This window comes from Schistocerca serialis, chromosome 2 (genome assembly GCF_023864345.2).
Source record: "Schistocerca serialis cubense isolate TAMUIC-IGC-003099 chromosome 2, iqSchSeri2.2, whole genome shotgun sequence".
In the NCBI taxonomy this organism is placed as follows: domain Eukaryota; kingdom Metazoa; phylum Arthropoda; class Insecta; order Orthoptera; family Acrididae; genus Schistocerca; species Schistocerca serialis.
Window position 1 is genome coordinate 99067545 of NC_064639.1, and position 26085 is coordinate 99093629.

At 41.7% G+C, this 26085-nt stretch overlaps 1 protein-coding gene across 5 annotated transcripts in view; it reads left to right on the forward strand.

Annotated features, from left to right (window-relative positions):
* Positions 1–7105: 7105 nt before the first annotated feature.
* Positions 7106–26085, forward strand: part of LOC126456780 (fibronectin type 3 and ankyrin repeat domains protein 1-like) — a 75917-nt gene continuing 56937 nt past the window's right edge. For 2 of the 5 annotated variants that reach the window (XR_007585387.1, XM_050092560.1), the window contains exons 1-2: positions 7108–7295; positions 7986–8035. Coding sequence is in view for 3 of the 5 variants with exons in the window: in XM_050092560.1 (XP_049948517.1) it covers positions 8004–8035 (32 nt within the window). In the remaining 2 variants the exon portion in view is untranslated. Of the gene's footprint in view, positions 7296–7985; positions 8036–26085 lie in introns of those variants that run through there. The other 3 variants (XM_050092562.1, XM_050092561.1, XM_050092559.1) reach the window with 3 other exon arrangements.

Genomic DNA, 26085 nt, shown 5'->3' on the forward strand with positions numbered 1-26085 from the left:
CCAATGTGCTGCATATTTATCTGCAAACCAGGTGTTATCGCTGCGATTCAAACATTCAGTCTGAGACATAATCTGTATCATAAAGTAAGCACTCCTTAGCACATGGAGCATAGCTGAATTGAGAGTAAGGGTCAGATATCTCGCATTTACTGAATAGATGACCCACTTCATCTCTCTGACAGCATGCCCTGGCCTGGTTTTTATGCTGCTACTCCCAAATGCCATCTTGTCTACAATGGCTCTCTTTTTTTCCTGTTGAATGTACAGATGATAAAGAAAATGAAAACAATTCTATTGTTTTCATGCATTGCATCTGTCATTTACTATAGTTCACACTTTTTCAAATTACAGGGGAAACTGTGCAGAAATAGTGCATTTCTTATTTGTGAAACCTGTACATGGTTTTCGTGTTCTTCTCGGTGCCACTTAGAATATGAATGCATATACAACAATTAATTGTGAAGAATGTCAATGTGGTCTAGGGAACATTCCAGAAAATTGCAGTAATCGCTGGATTTCCATTAAACCTGCTGTTAGCAGAATTTTAAAACAGTGTGCAGAACTAACATTACATTTTGAAATAGTCTGCCACAAGGCACATTGCTTTACTGCAGAAATTTTGTGCAATATATACAAGGCTCTGGCCAATAAGATGTATGTACACAAATATTCAGAATATTCTTACAAAAATTTAAAAAAAATTTTTTTTGAACTGACTCTACAGATATCACCAGGGTGTTAGAAAATTTAATGTGGTCTCTAAGCTGCATAAGAATAAATTGCAGTGCTAAAATTGATGAGGTGACATTCAGAGATATATAGGCCCAGTAAACGCAGTTTTTCACAATTGACATAACACTTATTTCAGGAATACATGTGAATGAAAATAACATATTGCAATGCCAATACCTTTACTTTTGTGCCAGAAGGCAGTTCATACCTGTAACTCAAGTCTACAATGAGAATATTCCTTTAAAAAGTACATTTAAATATGGAGACATTTTCATTTGCATGAACCATTTGGACTTGTTCAGCTTTGAATGATGTTCAAAAGCAAATGCCTTGTTTTTTGCAAAATAACTTACTTCTTACTGTATAATGCGTACTACACTCTTACATACTCGTACTCATTCGTACTCATACATCTGTAACAATTTAGTATGTGATGTCATTGAAAAAGTTATAAATGGCAACTGTAACTTTGTCATTCAGTGTGTTACCAAAAGTTCTAATTTCATTGTTATTTCACAATTATTTGAAATATTTCATGTCACCGTAACAGAATACAATGGTGTAACAATGGAATGAGCTATTATTAGAATGGTTCTTTGCAGTAACTGATAGACTTAAACATATAAGCCAGAAACAAACAACTTTCTGGAGAGGGCAAACACAGCTGAGAGACACTGTGGATAACAAAAACAACACTCTATACCCAAAACCATTCAAATTATCATAAAAATTATAATAAAAACTCAAGAATGAGGAGGTGTTTCCAAAAACTACATAACTGTATGAACATGCTTCATCTGTAACTACCAGTTACAAATCAGTATAGGCACATCTTCAGATTTATGGATAACTACCCAAAAGATTATGGTTAAGAAAAGAGTATCATAATGATCCATCATAGTTTCACAAGAGACTTGCACTTTTTATATCTTGCTGGGACTTGTACAATGCAGTTGCCTCCATATCAGTGTAAGTGTTCTCCCAAAGCTTCATCCTTGCACATGAAAATTCGTTTCATTTCCCTTACGTGATCTAAATTTTGTAAGCCTTTTCTGTAATTGTAGATTTGGAAATATAGCCATTATAAACCTCAAGATGTGTCTATACTAAATTGAAACCAATAGTCGAGAATAAAGCACATTCATACATCTGTGCAGCTTTTGGAAACACCTCATCATTCTTGACTTTTTAATTGTTATAGTTTTTATGATGATTTGAATGGTTATTGAGCGCTATTGTTATTCACAAATCAGGAACATTTTCTAAATATTCACAACTTGTTCCTCCACCACTGTGTGGGACAACATGGGTATGTTGTCAATGATGAATGTCTACCAGCTTAAGTCTTCTCTGAAAATAGATCACAGTAAACTGTTAACATCTTTCTTCTGGTCATCTGACATTGGATGGCTAAGAAGTACTTTAGCTTGTGGTTAAGAAAAGAGTTTCGTAATGGTCCATTATCGTTTCACAAGAGACTTGCACTCTTGCATATCTTGCTAGGACTTGTATAATGCAGTTGCCTCCATACCAGTGTAAGTGTTCCTCCAAAACTTCATACTTGCACATTAAAATTCGTTTCATTTCACTTCTGTGATCTAAATTTCGTAAGCCTTTTCATATCTATCACTCTCAAATCTTCACCAGGTTTCTTCCTCCACCCAGTGACTGGTAGATCTCATTATATTCCTCTTTTGTTACAATTGTTTGCCTTTGCATGTCACATCCTCAACTGAGTCCCGCAAGAGCAACATTGATAATTGTATTGATCCATCCCCATATCTCGGCTAGATACTCAGAACTGAACTAAACCTCTTCAATGTGTACCACAGTGCAAAGAAAACTTGACGGGACATATGTGTGAATATCACAGAAAAGCTGATCTGGGAGCTTCAAAATAGGATTCCAGACAATTTTGAAGTACTTTATCAAATATAATTGCTAATTATCAAATAAAGATCGGAAATAGTGATCCTACCTGTCACTGGTTTGGTGTAGCTATATTTGAGTAAAATGCAGACAAAGTGGCGAAACATTAGTTACGTAAAATGAATTACTCAAACATCCACTTCTGGATTCTATCAAGAAGTTAGTCAATACAGTGACTCCTGAGACAAAAATCCTTCTATGGAGGTAAGTCTCATTCGCACTTTCAGTGTTAACTCTTCCACACTCTGATGTCGAAGTTGACAGAATCTTTAGTCAGGTATACTGAGTGAAAAATAAACTCAGAATCAGACTTAAAACGAATACACTTTCCACTATTCTAAATGTAAAGCACGAGTTGAGATGCCATTGTAAGTGCTATTTTTCATACAGAGTCCCACAATAAATATTGAAGATTATCGGTACAAATGCCACATACGTTATGGAGACCAGGGAAATCTGCAGCACCAGTAAAGGAAATTAGGCAGAGGAGGATGATATTTATTTTTGCCAGGAGACTGCTTTTTGGTAAAATTTTACTTAAGGTAGCGGTGGTGTAGTTTGCTGATGTTGGCAACGATCGGCCATGAAGTGAATAATTAATGCTGTTCTTGCTCTCTGATTGACAGGTTCTTGTATGTACTATTGTACGCTCAGTAAATTAATTACCTCCGTAAAGCGAACTTTTCGTAACGAAACACTTGCGTTAAGCAGGATTCACACATGCAACTAATGTGATGCCACAGCTTGTGGCTTTCTGAAGTGAAATCGACGGGCTACCTTTCACAGAATGCCACAAATTCACACACTGAAATCGAATGGAGTACAGCAGCAATTACTCCACGATAACTGCAACAGAATGCTCGTGTTTCGAAGTACTGCCACCAAAGAGCAGTGATACAAGGGAAGTGGCGCAACAGAGTACAGTCAAGTTGAACCGTATTTGGCATTACAAAAGTTCCTTCTCGTAAGTTGCGCCACTAAAAACTGAGAGTTCACACATGCAACTACGTTGTAATTGTAGTGTGGCACTAGCTGTGACGACTCCTTTTTTGTGTGTTTGAACCCAGCTTTAATATGAGTGACACATAATTCCCAGCATTCAACTATTGTTGCCAACGTCGGTGGACAAAGATATAAATTATAATTTAGCCATTTTTGGCTCTTTTGCGATAGTGTTTTGTTATTTTCATTGAATGATAGTTGGCAATCCTGGTTGGTTGGCAACAGTCAGCGTTGCCAACCATACGATAAATTATCGCGATATACGATAATTACAACGTGAACTCGATATATGATAGTACATTGCTGATAATTGTGGAATCTACGATAATTTTTGTGAAGATTTAAAATGAAAATAAATTGATACTTCTAGTAGTTTCATACGTTAATAATCTGTTTTCATATATTTAAGTCCATACTCCATTCAATATAAGCAATTTCCTCTTTTTCTCTCGTCCACTCCCCGCAACAGTCCAACGACTCTTAACACTGTATATTCGCTTCCGGGGAATACCTGCCTAACAAATATTGTTTCACAACAATATGGGCTATTAGGGCTAGGCCATCGTCATCAGTTACTGGTGAAATTGGGACTTAAATGCACGGGTAGTTGTCTTTGTGCTCTTAAAATAATATTAATTTTTTGTTCTTAAGGGAAATTAAAGTATGGTATTCTTTAAATAAATACTGTAGTAGTGTATTCAAATATAAATAATGGAAAGTGACAACAGTGATGTAGATTCTCTGCGGACCCCACAGAAGAAATTGAGGCTGCCTGGTGAGTTGAAATTAAAACGTTCGAAACAAAAGTTCAGAAAGGAATGGTTGACTGATTTATCTTTCAAGTATTGGCGACAACCTGTTAGTGATGATGCATATAAAGCTCGGTGTAAAGTTTGTAGATGTGAATTCAGTGCTGAGTTGACTGTAGTGAAAAATCACGCTAAAGGGAAAAAACACTTAAGTGCCGTAAAATGTGTCGGGCCTCTACAAAAGAAACTTGACTTTTCATCATAATCAAAATCGTCTGATACATTCGCCAAGCAGGGCAAGAGGACTGAAATTTTGCTATGTGGATTTTTGGCAGAACATGACATCCCTATTAATACAGTCAATCACTTAACAGACGTAATTAAAAGTGCCTTTCCCGATTCTAAAATAGTTGAGAACTTGCAGTTGGGTAGAACAAAAGAAAAAGAGGTGATAAAGAATGTCATAGGTAAATGTCATTTGGATGAACTGAATGAAGTTTTATGGAGAGAAAAGTTCAGTTTCATAATTGACGAATCTACCGACATTTCAAATGGCTCTGAGCACTATGGGACTCAACTGCTGAGGTCATTAGTCCCCTAGAACTTAGAACTAGTTAAACCTAACTAACCTAAGGACATCACAAACATCCACGCCCGAGGCAGGATTCGAACCTGCGACCGTAGCGGTCTTGCGGTTCCAGACTGCAGCGCCTTTAACCGCATGGCCACTTCGGCCGGCTAACCGACATTTCCGCTACGAAAAATTTGTGTATTTGTGTGCGGTATTTTGATGAAGATAGCTCCAAAATACATAACAAATTTTGGCAGTTGTTACAGCTGTTTGAAGAGAAAAATGCAGAGGCCGCTCATGAAGGTGCCACTGTTAATCGTTTGTACGATCTCGTACGTAAAACCTTGTCAGTACATAATATTCCTCCTGAACATTTAGTAGGATTTGCTTCGGATGGGTGCAACACAATGATGGGGAAAGATAATTCTGTTGCTAGTCGAATAATTAGAGATTTTCCTGGTATTTTTATACAGAAATGTATATGTCATTCATTGCACCTATGCGCAAGTGAGGCTTGCAAACAATTACCAAGACTATGTGAAGACACAGCAAGGGATACATATTCATTCTTTAAGCATAGTTCAAAAAGAATAGCCCAGTTTGTGGAATTCCAACAGTTTTGTAATGTCGAACCTCACAAGATACTGCATCCATCTCAAACAAGATGGTTATCTTTGTTAACTGTTGTTTCGCGTATTCTAGAACAATGGAATGCATTGCAATTGTTTTTCACTTGCAAGTGGGAAGAAGAAAGATTGTGTATGCAGCTGAACAATTAGCAAAGGCGTTCAGGGACAACTTTGTACGTGTATTTTTTATATTTCTCGAGTGGATTCTACCGAAATTTTTGTCTCTGAATCAATATATTCAAAGCGAGAAATTAGTAATTTGCTCTTTGCATGAGAGAATGTGCAAAACGTACAAAGAAATCCTTCTCTGCTATATGTCTCCTGATTATATCAATAAAACTGATTTGACAGACATAGATCCAGCAAACCCAGCCCAACTTGTGCTGTATACGCAAATGTATTTAGGTGTAGGTGTGATGGATTTCATGAGCCAATCTGAAAACATCTCACAAAAATCTAAAGTGACTGATTTCTACTACAGAGTGCAACAGTTTCTTATAGTACCTTGTTGTGAGATAAAAAAGCGGTATGATTTCAACAATTCTGTTCTAAAAATGTTGAGTTGGTTAACACCAGAAATAGCATTGTCAAAAAGTGCTGCAAGGTCGTCAACGCTTGTTCCACTTATAAAGTCGGTTCAGAGGATTTCTCCAAAAGACAAAAGGCTTATGCAAATGATTGATGATCAGTGGAGAGTATTGCCACATGCAGAATTTCCCGAAAATCTACGGTCTAAAGAGGTGGACGAATTTTGGGTGTTCATAAAGAACGCTAGGGACCTTCATGATAACCAAGAGTTCCTCCAAATAGGAATCTTTGTGCTAGATATATTAATTTTACCACATTCTAGTGCTGATTGTGAGCGGGTCTTTTCAAAAATGAATCTAGTGAAGACACCATTGAGAAATAAGTTACATTCGGGTACAGTCAGCGCATTAATGCTCACTTCCCAGCGTGTGAAGAATTGCGTACAGTCTGAACCAACCAGTGCAATGTTTGCATCAATGAACACGTCGAACATTTATGCTAAGAAGAAGGAATCTCGTCGGGATAGTGACGCCGATTTCGACGATGTGGAGTTCGACAACGATGCTTATTAGGGTGAGTTTAATTATATTATTATTTTTAATTATATTACGTACACAGTGCTACTTTTCGATCGGGGTTAGCGAATTTTCCTTGCATAAAATCTGTGATGCTTTGGACACATCCGAGTTTATCTGGTTCTGAAAGTATTTTTAGTACTTAGCATCGCGATTAGAGACGTTTTGGTTCGTAATTAGGAGGTTTTATGGATAAAAATTTTAAAAGATGAGAAGACTTCGCCATTCGCGATTGAATACAAATATTGTGTACGTCATATTATCAGCATTATTGTTTTTGTTTTTTTTAAGATTATCAATATACGATAATTTTAGATAAAAAACGATAATTTTAAATACAAAATGCCATAATTTTATGTTCTGGGGTTGGCAACGCTGGCGCCAGTTGACACAATACTGTGACAGCTTTTGTTGTGGTAAACACTGACGGTTACTTGTTGTTTTTGAATTCAGTCTTAAGTCTTTGGCTGGCGAAGTAACTATTGGAATAGTGACGTTGTATTTACATGTAATTGTGTATAATATTTTCGAATTTTAGCACATGCATTGCTTCTAATGACTAGCCTGGAGCACAAAAAGCGTGAGTGACATTGTTTCTTAGATGGAAGATAATCCTTGTACGTCAATTTTATGTTAATAACTTCGCAGTAGGGAATCCATACGCCTTTTTATGTCGGTGCAGTCGTATAATCTAAAGATATTGAAGATACCATACGAATTTTTCCAACTATAGGAAATAAGTTTTTTTATTAAGGTGCCAGGTTCACTAATGCGACTGTTACTCGTTGTTCACATGCACTTATTTGTGTGTTTGGTTGCGTCTTTTGGGGAAGTGGAAAGTAAGCAGAAGTGATCAAGTAGTAGAGTACCTTGTTCTCCTTATTTTCGTTAATATTTGTCAAAGGATGGAAAGAATCTTTTTCGATGGAACCCTTTTTGTGTGGTGTAAAGACATTGAACATCGTTTTTTCACAATTTTCTCTGATTTCAGAAGAAATATGTTACGATTAAGTTTTGTCGTGATTACAGGTGTGGCACACACACACACACACACACACACACACACACACACTCACACTTGTATTCTTAGACCTAATCTTCCAACTTCCATAACTTCAGCTGTCCAAATCCTCAGTACTGTGACTTCTGCTCAATTGCGGCAGATGTGATGTTACTGTTTACTTATGCTTGACTGTTTGGACAAAAAATTTTAGTGTGTGCTTCCAACTTTTTATTCTTGAAGGAGATGTAAATTTTGATTGCATTTCAGGAGACTGAAAATCTACTAATGGAACTGGAGAAGAACACAAACAGAAAGAGGTAGGTTGACAGTTATCCTGAAGTGTCAGTTGCCATGGTAAGGCATTTTTTTCTCAGTTTCTGGCTGGCTAATAGCGGAAGTGGAATTCTTAGTACATCTGCAGCTGTATATCCTGCAAACCCCTGTGAAGTGCGTGGCCTACAGTACTTAGCATCAGCTGTGCAATGGAATGATTATGGAAATTTGTGCCGGACCGGGACTCAAACTCAGATTTTCCACTTATTGTGAGTGGTCATGCTATCTAAGCACAACTTGTGGCCAGACACAAACCTCCATATATGTGTGTCTACAACCTGAACTTGCTCATCCATTATGCATATTCTTGTACAGGGGAGACAATTTACTTGAAAGTCGTTTGCTTAGTGTTGGCAGATAAATATGATATTGCCATGAGTCTTGCTCGGATAGCCTAAAGGTAAAGCAACCACTCGCAATAAGTGGGAAATCCAGATTCGAACCCTAATCTGGCACAGATTTTTACTTTCATCATTCCATTATACAGCTGAAGGTAGTCCATATTCACAACTGCAAATATATTTCATGTATTTCACAATGGCTGTAGTAGTTGCAGTGCCTGTTCTTTGGACATGCATGTATTTCCGAAGGGGCTTTGCGTAGTAATTTACAATAACACAGACACTGCACCATTATATTTGTTGTGTTCTGCCCACTCGTCTAATATAGGGTGCCTAGGAAACCTGCTTTCTCGGATCACTAGACGACAATTCAAGCAAATTATATTAATAAATTTTTATCACAGTAAGATAAATGACAGTACTTAACTTTGAGAAATTTACAGTGGGGCCTCGGAAGCAAAGGGTGACATGAAACATAAGCAATCTCTTCAGTATATACAATTCATAATACAAGCAAAACAGTATAGTTCCTAAGTCACGGCTGTAGCATTCGTAAAATGGCTCGTCTTCAACTGGGCCGTAGCCAGGCAGCACGGCACTCACGTCCTCTTCGTGTAGATGGTGCTACCGTCCCGTTTTCGTCCTAGAGAGGGTTTGGTCTGCGTACTTTTGGCTGACATCTTCCCACAGCCCTCTCTACTTTAATGTTCCTTGCCGACGTGCTGGCGCTTGATGTTACACCAGAATAATATTTATCCGCCGACACCGGGCAAATGACATTTCAAGTAAAATGTCTCCCCTGTACAGGAATATACACAATGGATGTATGAGTACAGGTTGTAGAAACATGGTTGATAACATATGGAAGTTTGGGTGTTGCCATGAGTCATGCTCAGATAGCCTAATGGTGTGCTGACCACTCGTGATAAGTTGGAAATCTGGGTTCAAGTCTCATCCAGCACAAATTTTCATTGTAATCATTCTCTTATACAGCTGATGGTAGATAAGATTTGCAACAGTGAATGCATTTCATGGATTCCAATTTTGGCTTGTGGTACAGCCAACGGGTAAGTATAAAAATACAAAAAGCTGTCCCAGCATTCAAATCTATAAGTTTCTTCATCGGGGAGGGGAAGGTTGAAAAGGAAGAACAGGTCACTTGGATCTCTGGATGATAGGGACCAACCTTTAGGGACAAAAGCAGCTCCATACTCCTTCATATATAACTCTGTGGAAACAATGAGTAGTAGTAGTAGTGGTAGTAGAGGCCTAAAATGAGGTCATATTTCACTGATTTCCTTTCTCCGTGGCTGCCAAATCATATGAGATTACTAGATCGTTACCCTACCTCTTGGATTTCTACCCTTGTAATTTTTTCCCATTGTAAAACTGGTCCTGCGCATCTGCCTACTATCACATACTCCAGCCCCACCACTGACAATTCATACAGTATCAAACACAGAGCAGCTTGTGAAATTATGCATGTTGTTTTCCAACTAGAGTGTGTTCACTGGATGGTATTTTACGAAGGAATGACAACAAAAAAATTGGTCTAGTTCACGAATAGATGCAGAAGAACTGTCTACCTTAGGGCACCCAGTACTCACATTGCCTGTTGGCTTTTGTCTCACGACCTTCAGCTGGCCTCCAGCAATGGAGGGTGAATCTGTGACTCTTGCTAGCAAAACATCAGAAGAAAGTTTAAATGAACACTGGGTAATGATACCAAGAGGAAAGCCAATAGGCAATACATCAATATGTCCCAAAGAAAGCATCACTTTAGTACCAAGTTGCTGAACGATCTCAACTGCATGACTCGAGGGACCTGTATTCCTTTTGCAGCTGCTATGCTACACAGGCTACCTTGATCCTCCCACCCAATACTACTAGTAGCTTTTCTGAATTCCTGAACTGGGAACTTGCTCTCCAACAAATCCTTACACACTGCACCTTCTTGGAATTAATCCATAGTAGCATAAATCCCACTCTCTTTTAATTGTTATTGTATTTATAACATTATTCATTCATTTACTGAATTATTTTCTTTATTGCCAATACCTCTCTCTCTTCGTTTTTCTCCATCCCTCTAATTTCCATCATTGATCTTTTATTGCACTACTCACTTTTCGCTAATACAGAGAAGAGTAGAGGGATGGAAATCTCAGAGGGATAGGCTTTCAGGAGGTGCTGCTGTGCTATGCTGGAGGAATTAGTACAAATGCAATGAGAGTAATATATTTTGATGATTAAGATTTTCCAAGTAACTGTGGTACTCGTGTGATAGGATATCTCCTTCCTTCCAAAGCCATTTTCAGCCTGTCTTGGTTGTCGCTGCCAGTAGTTCATGAGGTTCTGTGCTTTACTTGTAGTATACTCCATTCTCTCAAATCTTGTTAAGCCCCTGTTAGATTTTTTGTGGGTCACTTTGGAAAGCAGTATTTTCATTTGTGCATTCTTGAGAGAGAGAGAGAGAGAGAGAGAGAGAGTGTTGTGTGTATGGGGGGGGGGGGGGGGAGTTACATATACTGTTCCACTTAATTGAGGGATACTCATTTCCCACAGCTGAGTGCTAAATTTAAAGTTTACTGTTGTGGTAGCTCACATTTCACTCTGCTTTTTCTGTGTCAATAAATGCCTCATTCTTCTTGTAAACATAACATTTTTGGTGTCAATGGTGGAAAGAAGGAGCTACTGTATCCCTTGTGTGTCACACTCGGTTGGAAAGCCATCGTCAAAAATACGGGACACAAACTTCTCCTTTGAGTATACAAAGAAGTCTAGATTGTTCATGCGAGGTACAAACTACATTTATTGATGTTGCGTATGGGTTAATTTCATCGGTGCACCACCATCTGCAGGAAGCGTGTTCTTCAACCAGCTTCTTCCACCCTTCTCCCTTGTCACCCCAACTTCATTTCACTGCATCTGAATCCATCTTTACATCATGTCTGTGCTGAAGCAGGCAAAGGCCCACAGCGCATACCAGTATACTATACTATCTTATACTATATCTGACCTCCTCTGACACCCGCTCTCCCCTTTTGTCTTTGTCCGGCAACAAGTGGGTTCCCCTCACCCTTAGTTCTGAGTGGCTCATCTTTCATTTTTAAGATTCCCAAACCTATCCCTTTTTCCTTCCTGGAGAAAGAACTAACAGTTCTGAAAACTAGACTAGTCTCTTATGTGCCTTATTGGCAGTACCAAGAATTTCGTCTCCTACTGAAGTTAATTGCCCAGCAACTTTTCTGTCTCCTTGTAATTTAGAACTATTTGGCAGTGCTGCTTTTTGTCACAAATCTGGTTTTGTTCACATTATCGTGATGTTTATCAGATTCATGGGTAATAATTGCATTTACTGGAAGCTTCTGTGAAACAGTATTAACAGAATGCCAACAAAGCTACTCTTTTCATAGCTAAATAACTTCTAGTTCAATGTAAATATGTGTAAATAAGAATTGGATGTCCTCCCTGCAATGGAGTGTGCACTGACATGAAACTTATTGACTGATTACAACAGTGTGCCAGACCAAGACTTGAATTCAGGACATTCATCTTGCATGAGCAAGTGCTCTACCACATGAGCTACCTAAGTACGACTCATAATTCATACTCACAGCTTTACTTGCAACTTTACCTCAACTCCTACCTCCCACATCTGATAGGAACTCTCCTGCGAAACTTGCAAGACTAGCACTCCTGGAAAAAAAGGGATCGTAGCCCAGACTGTGGCTAAGCCATGTCTCCGCAGTATTCGTTCTTCCAGGAGTGCTAGTCATGAAAGTTTTGTAGAAGAACTTGTGTGAACTTTGCAAAGCATGATATGAGAAATGGGTGGAGGTAAGGCTGCGAGGACTGGTCGTGACTCACACTTGAGTAGCTCGGCTGATAAAGCACTTGCCCATGAAAGGCAAAGGTACTGAGTTCGAGTCTGTCTGGCACACAATTTTAATCTACCAGGAAATTCGTGTGAAATTAATATGGCACAATGGCTGGTGTCCGAAGGCATTTAGTTGAGTATTTATTACTGCATTTGTTGTGACTCGCCGATCATTCAAAGTGTCACCGCGCAATTACACACGTCCTCTACATGCGGCGCTGTCTGCCAGCCGCGCAGCAGCTGCGCCACCTAAGCGTCCAGCCAGCCAGGGGCCGCTAGACTTGGACTCAGTGCTCATTCGAATGTGACCGTGTTCACATGTCTTGCTTTGTCAACTTGCTCAGTGACTTATATGTGTTGTGTTGTTTTGAAATATATGTGTTCAACTTGACGTTATAACAGCATTTTCATTGTTAATGATTTTCTCATAAACCTTTTATTCCATAATTTGCAGTTGCTAACAGAAATAAGTAGTTTGGATTACTTATTAATTGTGTATGATAGTGATTGGATGTAATTAATATTTGCTTATCTGGAACGTGGACGTTTAATTATTCGGTATCAGACGCTTGACAATGGCTTTTTCGTAAATGTAATGTTATTCGTAGTTGACCGTGAAATAAGACTCAAATAATCGGACTTCGTATTTAAATCGTTTCCAAAGACTGCTGCGGTAGGTGCGGACTCAAATCTAAATCTCAATATTAGAATAATTTGCCAGCCATGTCAATACGTCGTACAGAGGTGACTGTCTACTAAACATAAAAAGTTTACACAGTTAGTTAAATCAGATATATTCAACGAATAAGCCTACAGTTAAATAATTCTACTTACTTTCATAAATACAAATTCTTTACAGAATCGAGTGCCTAGTAAGATTGCAACTCGCAGTGTTCTTACATAACATCAAATATGGCGGTGCGCCAGTCAATGAAATATACGTGCTTCCCCTCAGCTATTCTCTCCCACCTCCTCCTTCTTAATCAAACATAAGAGTATCGTAATTGTGTTTTTGTTTTATCAGCGACACAGCGCTGCAGTTCTGTGCCATAGGCTTTATTTATTTGTCACAGATTAATTATTTAATTAAGATTTCGCGTTTCCGAGGAAACTCACGCACGGCATGCAAATGTGCCTTTATACCGTGTTCACATGTCTTGCTTTGTCAACTTGCTCAGTGACTTATATGTGTTGTGTTGTTTTGAAATATATGTGTTCAACTTGACGTTATAACAGCATTTTCATTGTTAATGATTTTCTCATAAACCCTTTATTCCATAATTTGCAGTTGCTAACAGAAATAAGTAGTTTGGTTTCCCAGAACCAGCAGCGATATTGTAGAATTCGACTAACACTTTTGACAGCATTAGTGAAATTTTATCAATGTATAATCCTTTTATTTAACGCTTTGTGTTCCAACCCCGGAGTCGGGTCCCATGTGAAACACTGTAGCATATATGTGGATCCTCAACAGAATCACAGTTCTTGACAAACCATTCCATATGTGAACGACACCAAAACTCTTGTTTCGATTCTATTTTGCTGTAAAAGAGAGTGATTCAGTGGGTGGGGTAAAACTTTTTTTTATATAGTCCTATGAGTGCTGCTTCATTTTCAAACCAACATGTTGCCAACTGTATTTCGCTCTCCAAGCAATCTCCCTTGCAATTTTATTAAAATGGGTAGTTATCATGTGAAGAGCACTACGCCTGCATTTGTGTTATCTTCATGCTGTCTTCTTATGAATACAAGGTCTGTTCAAAAAATTCTGGAACATTCATGATTTCACACCAGTGGTGTGTTGGAGCGAAATGTGGTTGGCATCCCTGCACATGCCTGTGTTTAATGTGTAACTGCCAGAAGTTTCATTTGCGTATGTCTGTTACCTATTGTTCAGTGCTGTATTGAGTAGAACATGTCATACAGTTTGTGAATTTCAAAATGGCAGAGTTAGAAGAGCAACACATCTGCAAAATTTCAAAATGGCAGAGTTAGAAGAGCAACACATCTGCAATAAATAAAGAGAGAATGGTTGACATAGGCCTAGTTTAAAAATGGCCAGGTGGAAGTTAAACGTGACTCTCGTTCAGGATGCCCTCCAACATCTACTGACGTTGCTCGTGTCGGGAACATCAATGAAACTGTGCATGTCAATTATAGATTGGCTGTCCGAGAGATTGCAGAAGAATGTAACATTTCAGTTGGATCATTTCATGATATCCTGACACAGCGTCTTGGAATTCATCATGTTGCCGCCAAGTTCGGCCCCCGGCTCATGAGTGAAGATGAGAAACACCTTCGTGTCACAATCTATGAAGAGCTTTTGGATCGCACAAATGAGGATGAGGTGTTTTTTAAGAGAATTATAACTGCTGATAAGATGTGGGTCTATGTTTATAATATTGAGAGCAAGGTACAGTCTTCACAGTTCATCAGGAAGAGTTCTCAAAGACCAAAAGAAGCTCATCAGCCAGGTCAGGTAAAATTTTACAGCCATGCTGAAAGTTTTCTTTGACTTTGAAGGATTAGTTCATCATGAATTCAAGCCACAGGGACAAGCTGTTAATTGATGGTACTATCAGGACGTGTTGCGACACCTGTGAGAAACAGCCTGGAATTTGGCAAGACAATTCGTGGCTCTTGCTTCAGGATAATGCACCTGCACATCCATCCCTGTTGGTGTGTGATTGTTGCACAAAAAACAGAATCACTGTGCTACCTCATCCTCCATATTCTCCAGAGTTGGTCCTGCAGACTTTTTTATTTCCAAAGTTGAAAACCACATTGAAAAGATGAAGATTTGCAATGACAGATGAGATAAAAGAGAATTTGCAGATGGGCGCTTTGCTCAATCCAGCAATAGGCATATCAGGACTGCTTCTGGAAGTGGAAACAGCATTGGGAGTGGTGCATCAATTGTGGAGGAGAGTTTTTTTTGAAAGGGCCATGTGCAATAAGTAAAAGGTACTTGTACTAAAAAATTGTGATTACTATTCCAGAATATTTGAACAGACCTCATATTTTAGTTTTGGATAAAATGTCTGCGTTTAGTAATTGTTACAACAGATGATGTGTGTTTGAAAAGTTTCATGAATGGTTTCAGAAAATAAAAGTATGGAGTCCCCCATGTGGCTACCTCTGTCACAACCAAGCATACAGGCATGGACTACAGGTTGCTGCAGCTACAATCTGCAGGCAACACTGCCATGGGAGGTTATATGCAAACAGCACAACAATAATGTAAATAGCCCAGGTTGTTTATGACCAACCTTTCCACTACCATCGCGACATCGAGCATCGAGTAGCACCAGCCTCACTGCTAACAGTACACTTGTCCCAGTATCCAGCACTGTGACCGCGACCACCTTTTCCATTCTACGTAATATGCTGTGTGCACATGTGTACTTCAGCTAAGTGGGTATCACCATCGGCTCCCCCCCCCCACCCCCCCCCCACCCCATCCCCACCCCCGTCAGGTCAGTGTGCTCAGCATGCACTCACCATGAACATCTGTGAGCTGGCCGAGGTTATCAGGCTATCATTGAGTGCCTCCTTGCCGGGTTATGCCTCCAGTGTATCCTCCAGCTCGCCACTAACTGTCCAGGGGTCTCACCTCCCTGCACTCCACCACAAACCATCCAGGGTTCTCACCTCAGTGGATGCCCTCCCTGGCTGTCCAGGACTGCCTCCTTGCTGAACACCACCTCAAAGAGCACTGATGACATTGCCATTTTGCACCATAAACAACTAATCATCATCTCCAACTTCTGGGGCTACAACTGCAAGTGCTGCTTGCCCACAAGCAGCTCTTGGCTGACCAAAGCATCACTGACATCACTAGTGTATTGTACTTCATTTCATTAGTGTGAATAAAGTGCAGTTGTTCTCTCCTAACTGTGCAGCTCATCTGCAGTGCATCACTCCTTCCGTTCACTAACACAAAATTGATGACACACGACATTCTTTCATATGTGACTTCTCTTTGTTTCCATAGTTTTCCATTGTAACTGCCGTGGCATTGCATTTTTGCAATGCGGAAAGGAACAGCTGTGCTTCCAGCTGCAGCACCATAAGCTGAAGTAAAAGCAGATGTTAGTGCTGCTCCAACAGAGGGCGGAATTCATTCATTTTCTTGCTATGCTGTTGTTCAGTCGAGCATCTGCAGAGACTCTCTCTCATGCTCTACCGCAAACAGTCTCTCTCTCTCTCTCTCTCTCTCTCTCTCTCTCTCTCTCTCTCTCTCTCTCTCTCTCTCTCTCTCTCTCTCTCTGTGTGTGTGTGTGTGTGTGTGTGTGTGTGTGTGTGTGTGTGTTCTGCTTCTGTAGGAGGAACTGTTTGTCCAAAAGCTAAAAGTTTAGCACCTGTTTCTTTGTGTGTGTCGGCAACTCAGTGCCACTTCTATGTAGTGAGAAACAATCTAACCTATTCATATTGTTGTTAAATGTATGGTTAATAATGATGGTTGTATGAGCAAACATTGGTCATCATCCTGACAATAACCCAGTGTCTCAACTTGACCCTACCATTGTAGCGGTCATCCACACTACCCTCTACATGGCTAAAGATGTAGTGGAATGCAGATTTTCTGTAGAAATGCGCTTCTGCAATTCTAAATGTTACTGACTCAGAATATTATTATTTTAAGGTGTCCTCCATTCTACTTGCTATGTACAATCCCATTCATCATCCGCAATTTGGACTCCAAGAAGTTAATAATTTTTATTGTCTTTCTACATCATTAAGATTTTATATTCAGAACCCAGTCATCCCAGCCTATATGTGCTCCTATATGCAGGATGAGTAAATGCACCAGTAACTGAGGGCAGAGCAGAACCCATACTAGGACGCAGCATAGCCAAGTGTCCTTTGAACAACCAATCAGGAGGTGTGGGGGAGAGGCCATGTGACTGCCTCCTGCAAATGCCTGCAGAAACAGGCCTCTTCTGGATTGCACTCTCATGTGTGTTTGTCGTGTTCCCAGGCAAGCAGCTTTAAGCCATCTGTCTGTGTGTCTCTTGTGTTTTAGCTCTCCTCCTACAGGGCGAGTGGCTTAGGCCATCCAAGGCTGCTCTCTTTTATTTTGTCCCTGCTTGTAATTTGCATCTGCCCTTGTGTCAACTATTCAGCTTCTGTCCTTGTAACATCACTGTTTCTTTGCAATATCTTTTAAGTTTCAGCCACCCACTCTAGTTGCATATATGACTGGCATATGGAATAACTGTCTCCATTGTGGAGCATCCCATTATTTGCCCCTGGCAAGCACATCTTGCCCATTCTGCTCACATCCCTCTCGTTCCAGCTGTGTGCAAACTGCTGATCAGAAGCAGGACATCGAGATCCTATTTTCATTTTCTTCAGTCTCAGAGGGGGCTGTTAAGCATACTTCTGTGCACAAGTGTACTGAAGTTGGGCTCTATGCATTTCCTGTCTTTGATTTGGTTGTAATAGAAGACACTGTGAGCAAATCAAAACTGTGTTGTGTAGCACGTGTTCCTGGTTAGTCACCACTGGACTTCCCAAGATACAGATGAGTGCACTACATGTTATAACCTTTAATCACCAATAATTGCGTGGATATTCAAACACACTCACTTCGAAACAATAGCTGCTTACGTGATAACAACTCAGTATCTCTTATTCGACTGCCGTGCCATGACATGCGGCCGGTGCCGTTCGTAGCTAGGTGGCGCTCCCGCACTCAGCCGAGTTGCGGAGCGTCTCTATCGCCGTTTGTGCGTACTGTCGTGGTGGCACTGTTAAATGTCGTGGCACTGTCACAACACTTTTCCCCCTTGAAAAAAAAACACTCACTTCCTCGGAGACATGGACAGTGCGGAGACATCCATGGCCTCTTGTGAGGCCCCAAGAAGATCCCGCGGAGAGACACGAGAGTATGGTCGAAAATGTCCAGGACGGAAGCTCGTGCGTGGAACGTGCCTCCTGGACGAGATGATGGGTGAAAACTCCGGAGCAGCATCCATAAACGTCGTGGACCTGGGGGTGTGCTCCAGCAAGATGGGTCCCGGAGAAGGCGGCGTCGTGACTGGGGCCGGTTGCGGCGTACGCGGAAGCGGTAGCGACGTCGGCTGCATCAACACGTACGGTAGATCGGCAGCAGTGACAGGACTGGCTTCTCGGGCTGGTGGAGGCGAAGGAAGGGGCAGTGGCACCGGCGTGGCCACCACTCGTGGGCGCATCTGGTCGTAATGGCAAACAACCATGCCGTCCGTACGTATTTCACAAAGCCGGCGGCCGCGAAGAGCCTTGACCACCCCTGGAATCCATTTAGGGCGAGCTCCATACCCTCGTGCCCACACGTCGGCGCCCACCGAGTATTTTCCCGCACTAGGGGACACAGCACAAGGCCTGACAGGGTGAAGCAGGTGCAGTAGAGTGCGCGGTTGGCGGCCATGCAAGAGTTCAGCAGGGCTGCGATCACCCAGAGGCGTGAAGCGATAAGAACTCAGAAATTGCAGCAGAGCGTCATCTGTGGAAAAATCACTAAGGAATTTTTTCATCTGGCTTTTGAAAGTGCGGACAAGGTGCTCGACCTCCCCATTCGATTGCAGATGGAAGGGCGGTGCTGTAACATGATGAATCCTTTGTTCAGTACAAAAATCACGGAAGGCCTGCGAAGAGAACTGAGGGCCATTGTCCGTTACGATCATGGACGGAAGACCTTCTAGCGCAAAGATTTTGGACAAAGCCAGCGTCGCCACAGTGGTGGGCGACGGACATCGAACAACAAACGGAAACTTTGAGAAGGCGTCAATCAACAGTAGCCAATAAGTACCGAGGAAGGGGCCGGCAAAGTCAGCGTGCACCCGTTCCCATGGCTGCGCCGGATCAGGCCACGGAGAGGGCATTGTACGAGGTGCAGCCAGCTGTTGAGCACACTGACCACACGCAGCAACCATGTGGGCGATGTCCGAATCAATACCGGGCCAATAAACGTGCCTGCGGGCCAGGGACTTAGTCCGAGAAATACCCCAATGGCCTTCATGCAACAGTTTGAGAACATCTTTGCGAAGAGAGGCTTGCACCACGACCCATGGAGATGCGCCATCCGTGGCCAGAACAACACCACCATCACGAACAGACAGACGAAGGCGCAAGGCATCGTAGTTGCGAAGGGGATTCGATGCCCGGCCCTTGGTCCTGTCCGGCCAACCCCGTTGAACAAAACCAATCACCTGACGCAGGACCGGGTCCCGCGCAGTAGCCGACGCGACCTGCAAACCTGTAAGTGGAAAACCCTCGACCGCACGACATTCTTCCTCATCAATGTGGAAACAGAGTAGTTCATCACTATCGAAAACCGGGTCGGGGCCCATCGGCAATCGCGACAATGTGTCAGCGTTGGCGGGCTGGGCCATGGGGCGATAGTGGATCTCATAGTGAAAACGAGACAAGTATAAGGCCCAACGTTGCAGGCGGTGAGCTGCCTTATCCGGAAGTGACGCCGATGGGCTGAACAGAGAGACCAGCGGCTTGTGGTCAGTAATGAGGTGAAACTTAGAACCATACAAAAAAACGCTGAACTTTTTGAGAGCATAAATGATAGCGAGCGCCTCCTTTTCGATTTGAGAGTAATGCCGTTGCGCATCGTTGAGGGTCTTAGAAGCATAGGCGATGGGTCGTTCCGACCCATCCTCATACCAATGGGCGAGAACAGCCCGTATGCCATACTGTGACACGTCGGTCGCCAGAACCAAGTGCTGACCCAGACGGAATGTGGCAAGACAAGGTGCCGACTGCAAATGAGCCTTCAGGCGGACAAAAGCCTGCTCACACTCGTCGGACCAACAGAATGGGACGTTTTTGCATAACAGCTGATGCAGAGAGTGAGCTACCGCCGCCACGGATGGAATGAATTTGTGATAATAAGCAATCTTGCCTAGAAACGCCTGAAGTTCTTTGACCGTAGACGGCCGGGATAGAGCGTTAATGGCCGCAATGTGCTGACGTAGAGGACGTATACCCTCACGGGACAAGTGGAAACCAAGATACACAATGGAGGGTTGGAAGAACTGTGACTTGTCCAGATTGCACCTCAACCCAGCCGAATGCAAAACCCGAAACAGTGAACGCAACTTGCGAAGGTGCTCCTCAGTGGAGGCCCCCATGACAACAATGTCATCCAGATAGTTTATGCAGCCCGGAACGGAAGCCGTGAGCTGTTCCAAAAACCGCTGAAAAATGGCCGGCGCGCTAGCGACGCCAAATGGTAGCCGCTGGTACTGATACAACCCACAAGGAGTGTTGATGACGAGAAATTCCTTGGAAGAAGCATCCAACGGCAACTGATGGTACGCCTCCGATAAGTCAAGTTTGGAAAAGAACTGGCCCCCAGCGAGCTTGGTAAATAATTCCTCAGGACGGGGAAGAGGATAAGTGTCAATGAGGCTCTGAGCATTGACAGTGGCTTTAAAATCACCACACAATCGCAGACTCCCGTTTGGTTTAGAAACCACCACGATTGGCGATGCCCATTCGCTGGAGGTAACAGGAAGGAGAATCCCTGAAGCTGTTAACCTGTCTATCTCAGCCTTGACAGGTGCATGCAACGCCACCGGAATAGGGTGTGCCCGGAAAAACTTAGGGCGAGCTGTAGGTTTAAGAGTAATGTGGGCTTCAAAATCCTTGGCACGACCCAGATCAGCAGAGAACATGGACGAAAATTCAGAACACAATCCATCCAGCTGTTGATACGGAATATCCTCAGATATGAGGTGCACGTCATCATCAATGGAGAACCCGAACAACTGGAAAGCATCACAACCGAACAGGTTTTCAGTGCCCGCATGATCCACCACATAAAACGTGAGGGGCCGAACAACAGACCTGTAAGCAGTGGAAGCATCAAATTGGCCAATGATAGGAATTTTCTGTTTATTATAAGTTCTCAGATTTCGCGTAACTGGAGACAAGGGAGGGGAGCCCAACTCCAAATACGTGCAAGAATTAATGAGAGTTACTGCAGAGCCAGTGTCCACTTGCATGCGAATGTCTTTATCCAGAACACGAACAGTAAGAAACAACTTATTTGTTTGAGAAAGCACTCAGTTAACATCCATGTCCGATGCCTCGTCCTCGTCGACAGGAACTTTAGGGGACTGACACACAGAAGCAATGTGGCCTTTTTTCGTACATGAATTACACGTGGCCCAACATTTTGGACACGCAGCCCTGTCATGCTGTACGAAACAACGTGGACAAGAAGGAAGTGCGGAACGAACCTGCTTCTGTGGTTGCTGTTTTCGCTGCGAGCGTTGCGGCCCAACGCGACATTGTTTACGCGAGTGAACCGCCGCCACATCTTCGTTCTCCTGTGAAACAGGCAAATTGTCCGTGTCGAAAGTTGACTGTACAGCGCCTACATCACACCATGCGTCTATTTGCACGCCAGCAGCGTGAGACACTTCAAAGGTTTGAGCGATGCTTAGAACTTCCGACAACGACGGATTTTGCAGTTGTAGGGCACGTTGCCGAACTTCTTTATCAGGAGCAAGCCGTAGAATAGCATCCCTAACCATTGGATCAGCATAAGACTCATGATGAGTGTCCGTGACAAACTGACATTTCCTACTCAGACCGTGTAGTTCCGCCGCCCAAGCCCGGTAAGATTGATGGGGCTGTTTACGACACCGGTAGAATGCCACGCGGGCGGCAACAACGTAGGTGTTTTTTCGGTAATAGACAATAAGTCACACATTTCTTGGAAGGACAGAGAGGCAGGTTCCTGCAGAGGGGCTAACTGAGATAGCAGCTGATAGATCCGTGGGGAAATCCAAGATAGAAATAACGACTTACACATAGGAGCGTCGACAACGCCGAAAGCCAAGAAGTGTTGCCGCAAACGCTTCTCATAATCCTCCCAGTCTTCAGTGGCCTCGTCGTAAGGAGGGAATGGAGGCGGAGAAGAGGAAGACAGACGATGAGTAAGCGACGTCGACAACGCCTGAATAGCAGCCGTCAGCTGTGTTTGTTGTGCCTGAGTAGCAGCCGTCACCTGTGTTTGTTGTTCAATGAGTGCTTGCATAAGCTGTTCCATGTCTGCCCCGTCACGAACACACAAATCCACAACGCAGTGAAAATATCCGACCTCGTCGCCAAAAAGTGTTATAAACTTTAATCCCCAATAATTGCGTGGATATTCAAACACACTCACTTCGAAACAATAGCTGGTTACATGATAACAACTCAGTATCTCTTGATATGCGGCCGGCGCCGTTCGTAGCTAGGTGGCGCTCCCGCGCTCAGCCGAGTTGCGGAGCGCCTCTATCGCCGTTTGCGTGTACTGTCGTGGCGGCACTGTTAAATGTCGTGGCACTGTCACAACACTACAGTTAGCTGTACACTGCCACTACCACATCGACATCCCATACATCATGCCACTACAGCTGAGCAACGCTGTGCAGTTGAAAAATGATGAGGTATTTGCCATGCTAGTATCTACCATCAGAGACTTTACATAGCAGACACCAGTTCCTCGTTCCTACAATGCAGCCTCATCGCTGCTCAGCTCTGCTCTGTGCGTGCTGCACATTGTAGAATGACAGATAGTAAGTTTCACACTGCTCACATATAGCCTGCTGGAAGCGACAACCAAGAAATCACCATACGGAGGATGGTGCAGCTCATAACTGCCTATAGAGAAGAGCAGCTTGCCAAGAAAATATATTTTTCAAATGTTTTGGTTGTGGTTCCTCCCAGCGCTTTCATTAGAGCATTATAAGACCTTCCTTGTGTAGTGTGTTATTTTGTAGTTGTGGTTTTATAAATGTTATTTCCTGTGTTATGAAGTGCTACTGCTATTTAGTGAAAATGATACTTTGGGTACATGGCTGGCAATCACGAGCTTCTCAGCTAATTGAAGCATTATTTCCATTTCAGTTCTGCAGTTCTGTCCTTTTACAGTCCTATACACAACTTTGTTGGTAAAAAACAGGTAATAGAGTATCTCAAGACAGTTTCAGCATAGTTGGAATTTTAGTCACTGGTGGGGCAATAACGTTTTTATGCAGCCAGTGATCATGTGCATTTTAGACTTTGGGAGTTAATGTTTTTATTCTTAGTACACTTCATTAATGTGATCTGTGATGGTATCAGCTATGAGAGATTTGAGTGTACTTGTATTAAATACTGTTCAGAGATTTGTTTTCTGTTTGTTGCCTACATGGGACAGTGAAAGACAGTTATGCAACCTCTCAGTCCTATGTTGTGAGTTTCCAGTATAAAGATTAAATACAAAAAATGCGAGTATACTTTTAAAGTTGTTTGGAGGCAAGAGCAAGAATATTTCGCTGTTTCCAAGGCATTGTTGATTACCAGATCAAGAAGTCCACCTACGTGGAATTATGTGCGATTCTGACAATGGTCCCACATTACAGATGTGAGGATGTTCTGAACAGAGGACCTTGGTTGTGAACTCAAATCAAACAATATATCTCTGTGATGAGAGTAGTTCGGAGTTTCCTGGTGGTACAGTGAAAATCATTTGGATAACAGCACTAATGATGCAAATGCCTGTTTCATCATCTACAGTAAGTTAGGCAATACGTACCTAAACACCCTCTTGGATCGAACTCACTTTTCAGTACATCTGAGCAGTTTTGCTGATGTCAAATTTTTTAAATTGGATGACACAATTATGTTAACTAATACACTTACCTACAACGTAAATTGAATACTGATCTCAATTGATGCCTTCAGCTTTCACTTCATTGTTAGTTTTTAATTTACCTCCATTTACAATCTATTTTTTTAGCTTGATTTTAATGATGTATTTTGTGTGTGTAATCATTGACATCCTTGGTACAGTGCTTATTTTGCTTATTAAATGTCTGGCTGTTCCACTTGCTCTGTAAGATATTTTTTTGTGTGACAAGCATATTGATTGTAAATGCCTAACTCTGTAAATGCCTAACTCTGATCCCATACCAAATGCCCTTGTCCTACTGCTTTGTGCTCTGTTTGCCAGTACTTTTGTGTAACTTTCACATGTTTTAGATCTGAAGTGATCTTCTTTTTCTGCTTTCTATCATTGTCCTTCTGCTAGAACCTCAGTCCTTTTTGGTGAAGCTTTGTGAGGTTCATCAGATGTTTTATAAACCTCTTATGGTGCCATATTTTTGTTTGCCAGTTTTTTGACACTCAAAACAATTTTTAATTTATTTTCATGATGTATGTATTATGCATTCAGAGAAGAGAAAAGAGTTACTCAGGTTTGCCGTGCAATGTGTCCTTGTTTGAAATCTGCTACACACCTGCAAGCATTATGAAAGCACGACAAATTATTTCAGTAATTGTCCCAACCAGAGGAATTCTGTTGTTTTTCTCTGAAGATGTATCTAACAGTTGTTGAGTATTTCGGTTTGTCGCTAAGTATCGTTAACGCAATCATTTGATTACATCTCAATATCGCACTTAGGTAATGATACCTGAAATGCACGGTGTTTTTTGCACTATTCTGTAGTTAATTCAAGCTGCCTCCTATCAAGTCTGTCTGTCTTTTTTGAAACTTCTGTTTCTATTCTTTTTTTTCAAAGTGTCAATCTTAAAAATTGAAAATATTACACATGTAATTTTTTAAATTTATTTTTATTCATTTTTGTTATTTTTCATGTTTACTGTGACTTTCAAACAGGCAACTCTTTCATTTCTGCAGTTCTTCGTAATGTTAACATAAGTTGAAACTTTCCTTAATCAGTGTTCAATTAAATTAATGTGCACTCTGTCCCCATCTGCTTGTCTATGTGATATAATTTTACCTGAAGTCCATGTTGCAATATTCCTTAGCACACCCGATACTTTTTTGTATAGAAACATTTGTCATTTTGGTGCATCTTTGCTGTTTTTTTAATGCAGGCATGAGTTCCAAAGAAGGTGGCCATCATCTTTTTACTTTGATATTGACTGTTTTTTCACACACAAACTCACCAAGTGCTTGAGAAAAACTTAAGTTGTTCATAGTGAAACTTAAGAGCTTCAGACTTCTGCACAAAATTTATATCAGAAGTTCATGACTGAAATCAGTGTTCTTTTGGACCCTTATTCTAGACATACGAGTATACAGAAAAAGCCTCAATACTTCTTAATGGTCATTATTAAGGTAAGCCTTCTCACCTTATGCACCAAGTACCTCGAATAACCTCTCCCCTACTGTGGTAACCATTTGTTACTGCCTCAAGGAGTAATCCCCCTCCACTTGTCTTTCTTTGGTAGCCATTATGGTTGAGTGGTCTATCAAAGCCTTCCACCTCACACAATGTCACTTCACAACAGGTGGCCTTTTGTCGACATATGCTTTTAAATGACATTTGATGGCTGCCTTCTACATGAGATTTCTCTTACCATGCTGTTTTACATTTTAAACATAGTCGTTTAATATATATTAAGTCATCTGCACGTATCTCTCTTCGTGTTTTAGCTCTCATGCAGGGCAGAAGGCGTAGGCCCTCTGCTGTTGCATTCTTCTGTTTTGCATCCGCCCCTTCTGCCGTTCTCTCTGCAAATCAGCTTTTGCCCTTGTAGTATCACTGTTGATCTATAATATGTCTTAACTTTTGGACACCCACCTGTGTTATTTATATAATTGGCATAAGGATCAACTATATCCTTCTTGGAGAGTTCCATTGTAGCATGAATCTGCAACCAACACATAGTCTATCTATGCATGATTTTTGAATGGGTGTAACAGCCGCAGCTTGTCCATTCTAATCATATGTGACCTGCCCATATGTGTACATCTTCCGTCCATTTCTTCTCTGTCTCTCACCTTCTCATTTCTAACGTTTCCCTCTCTTCTCTGTCA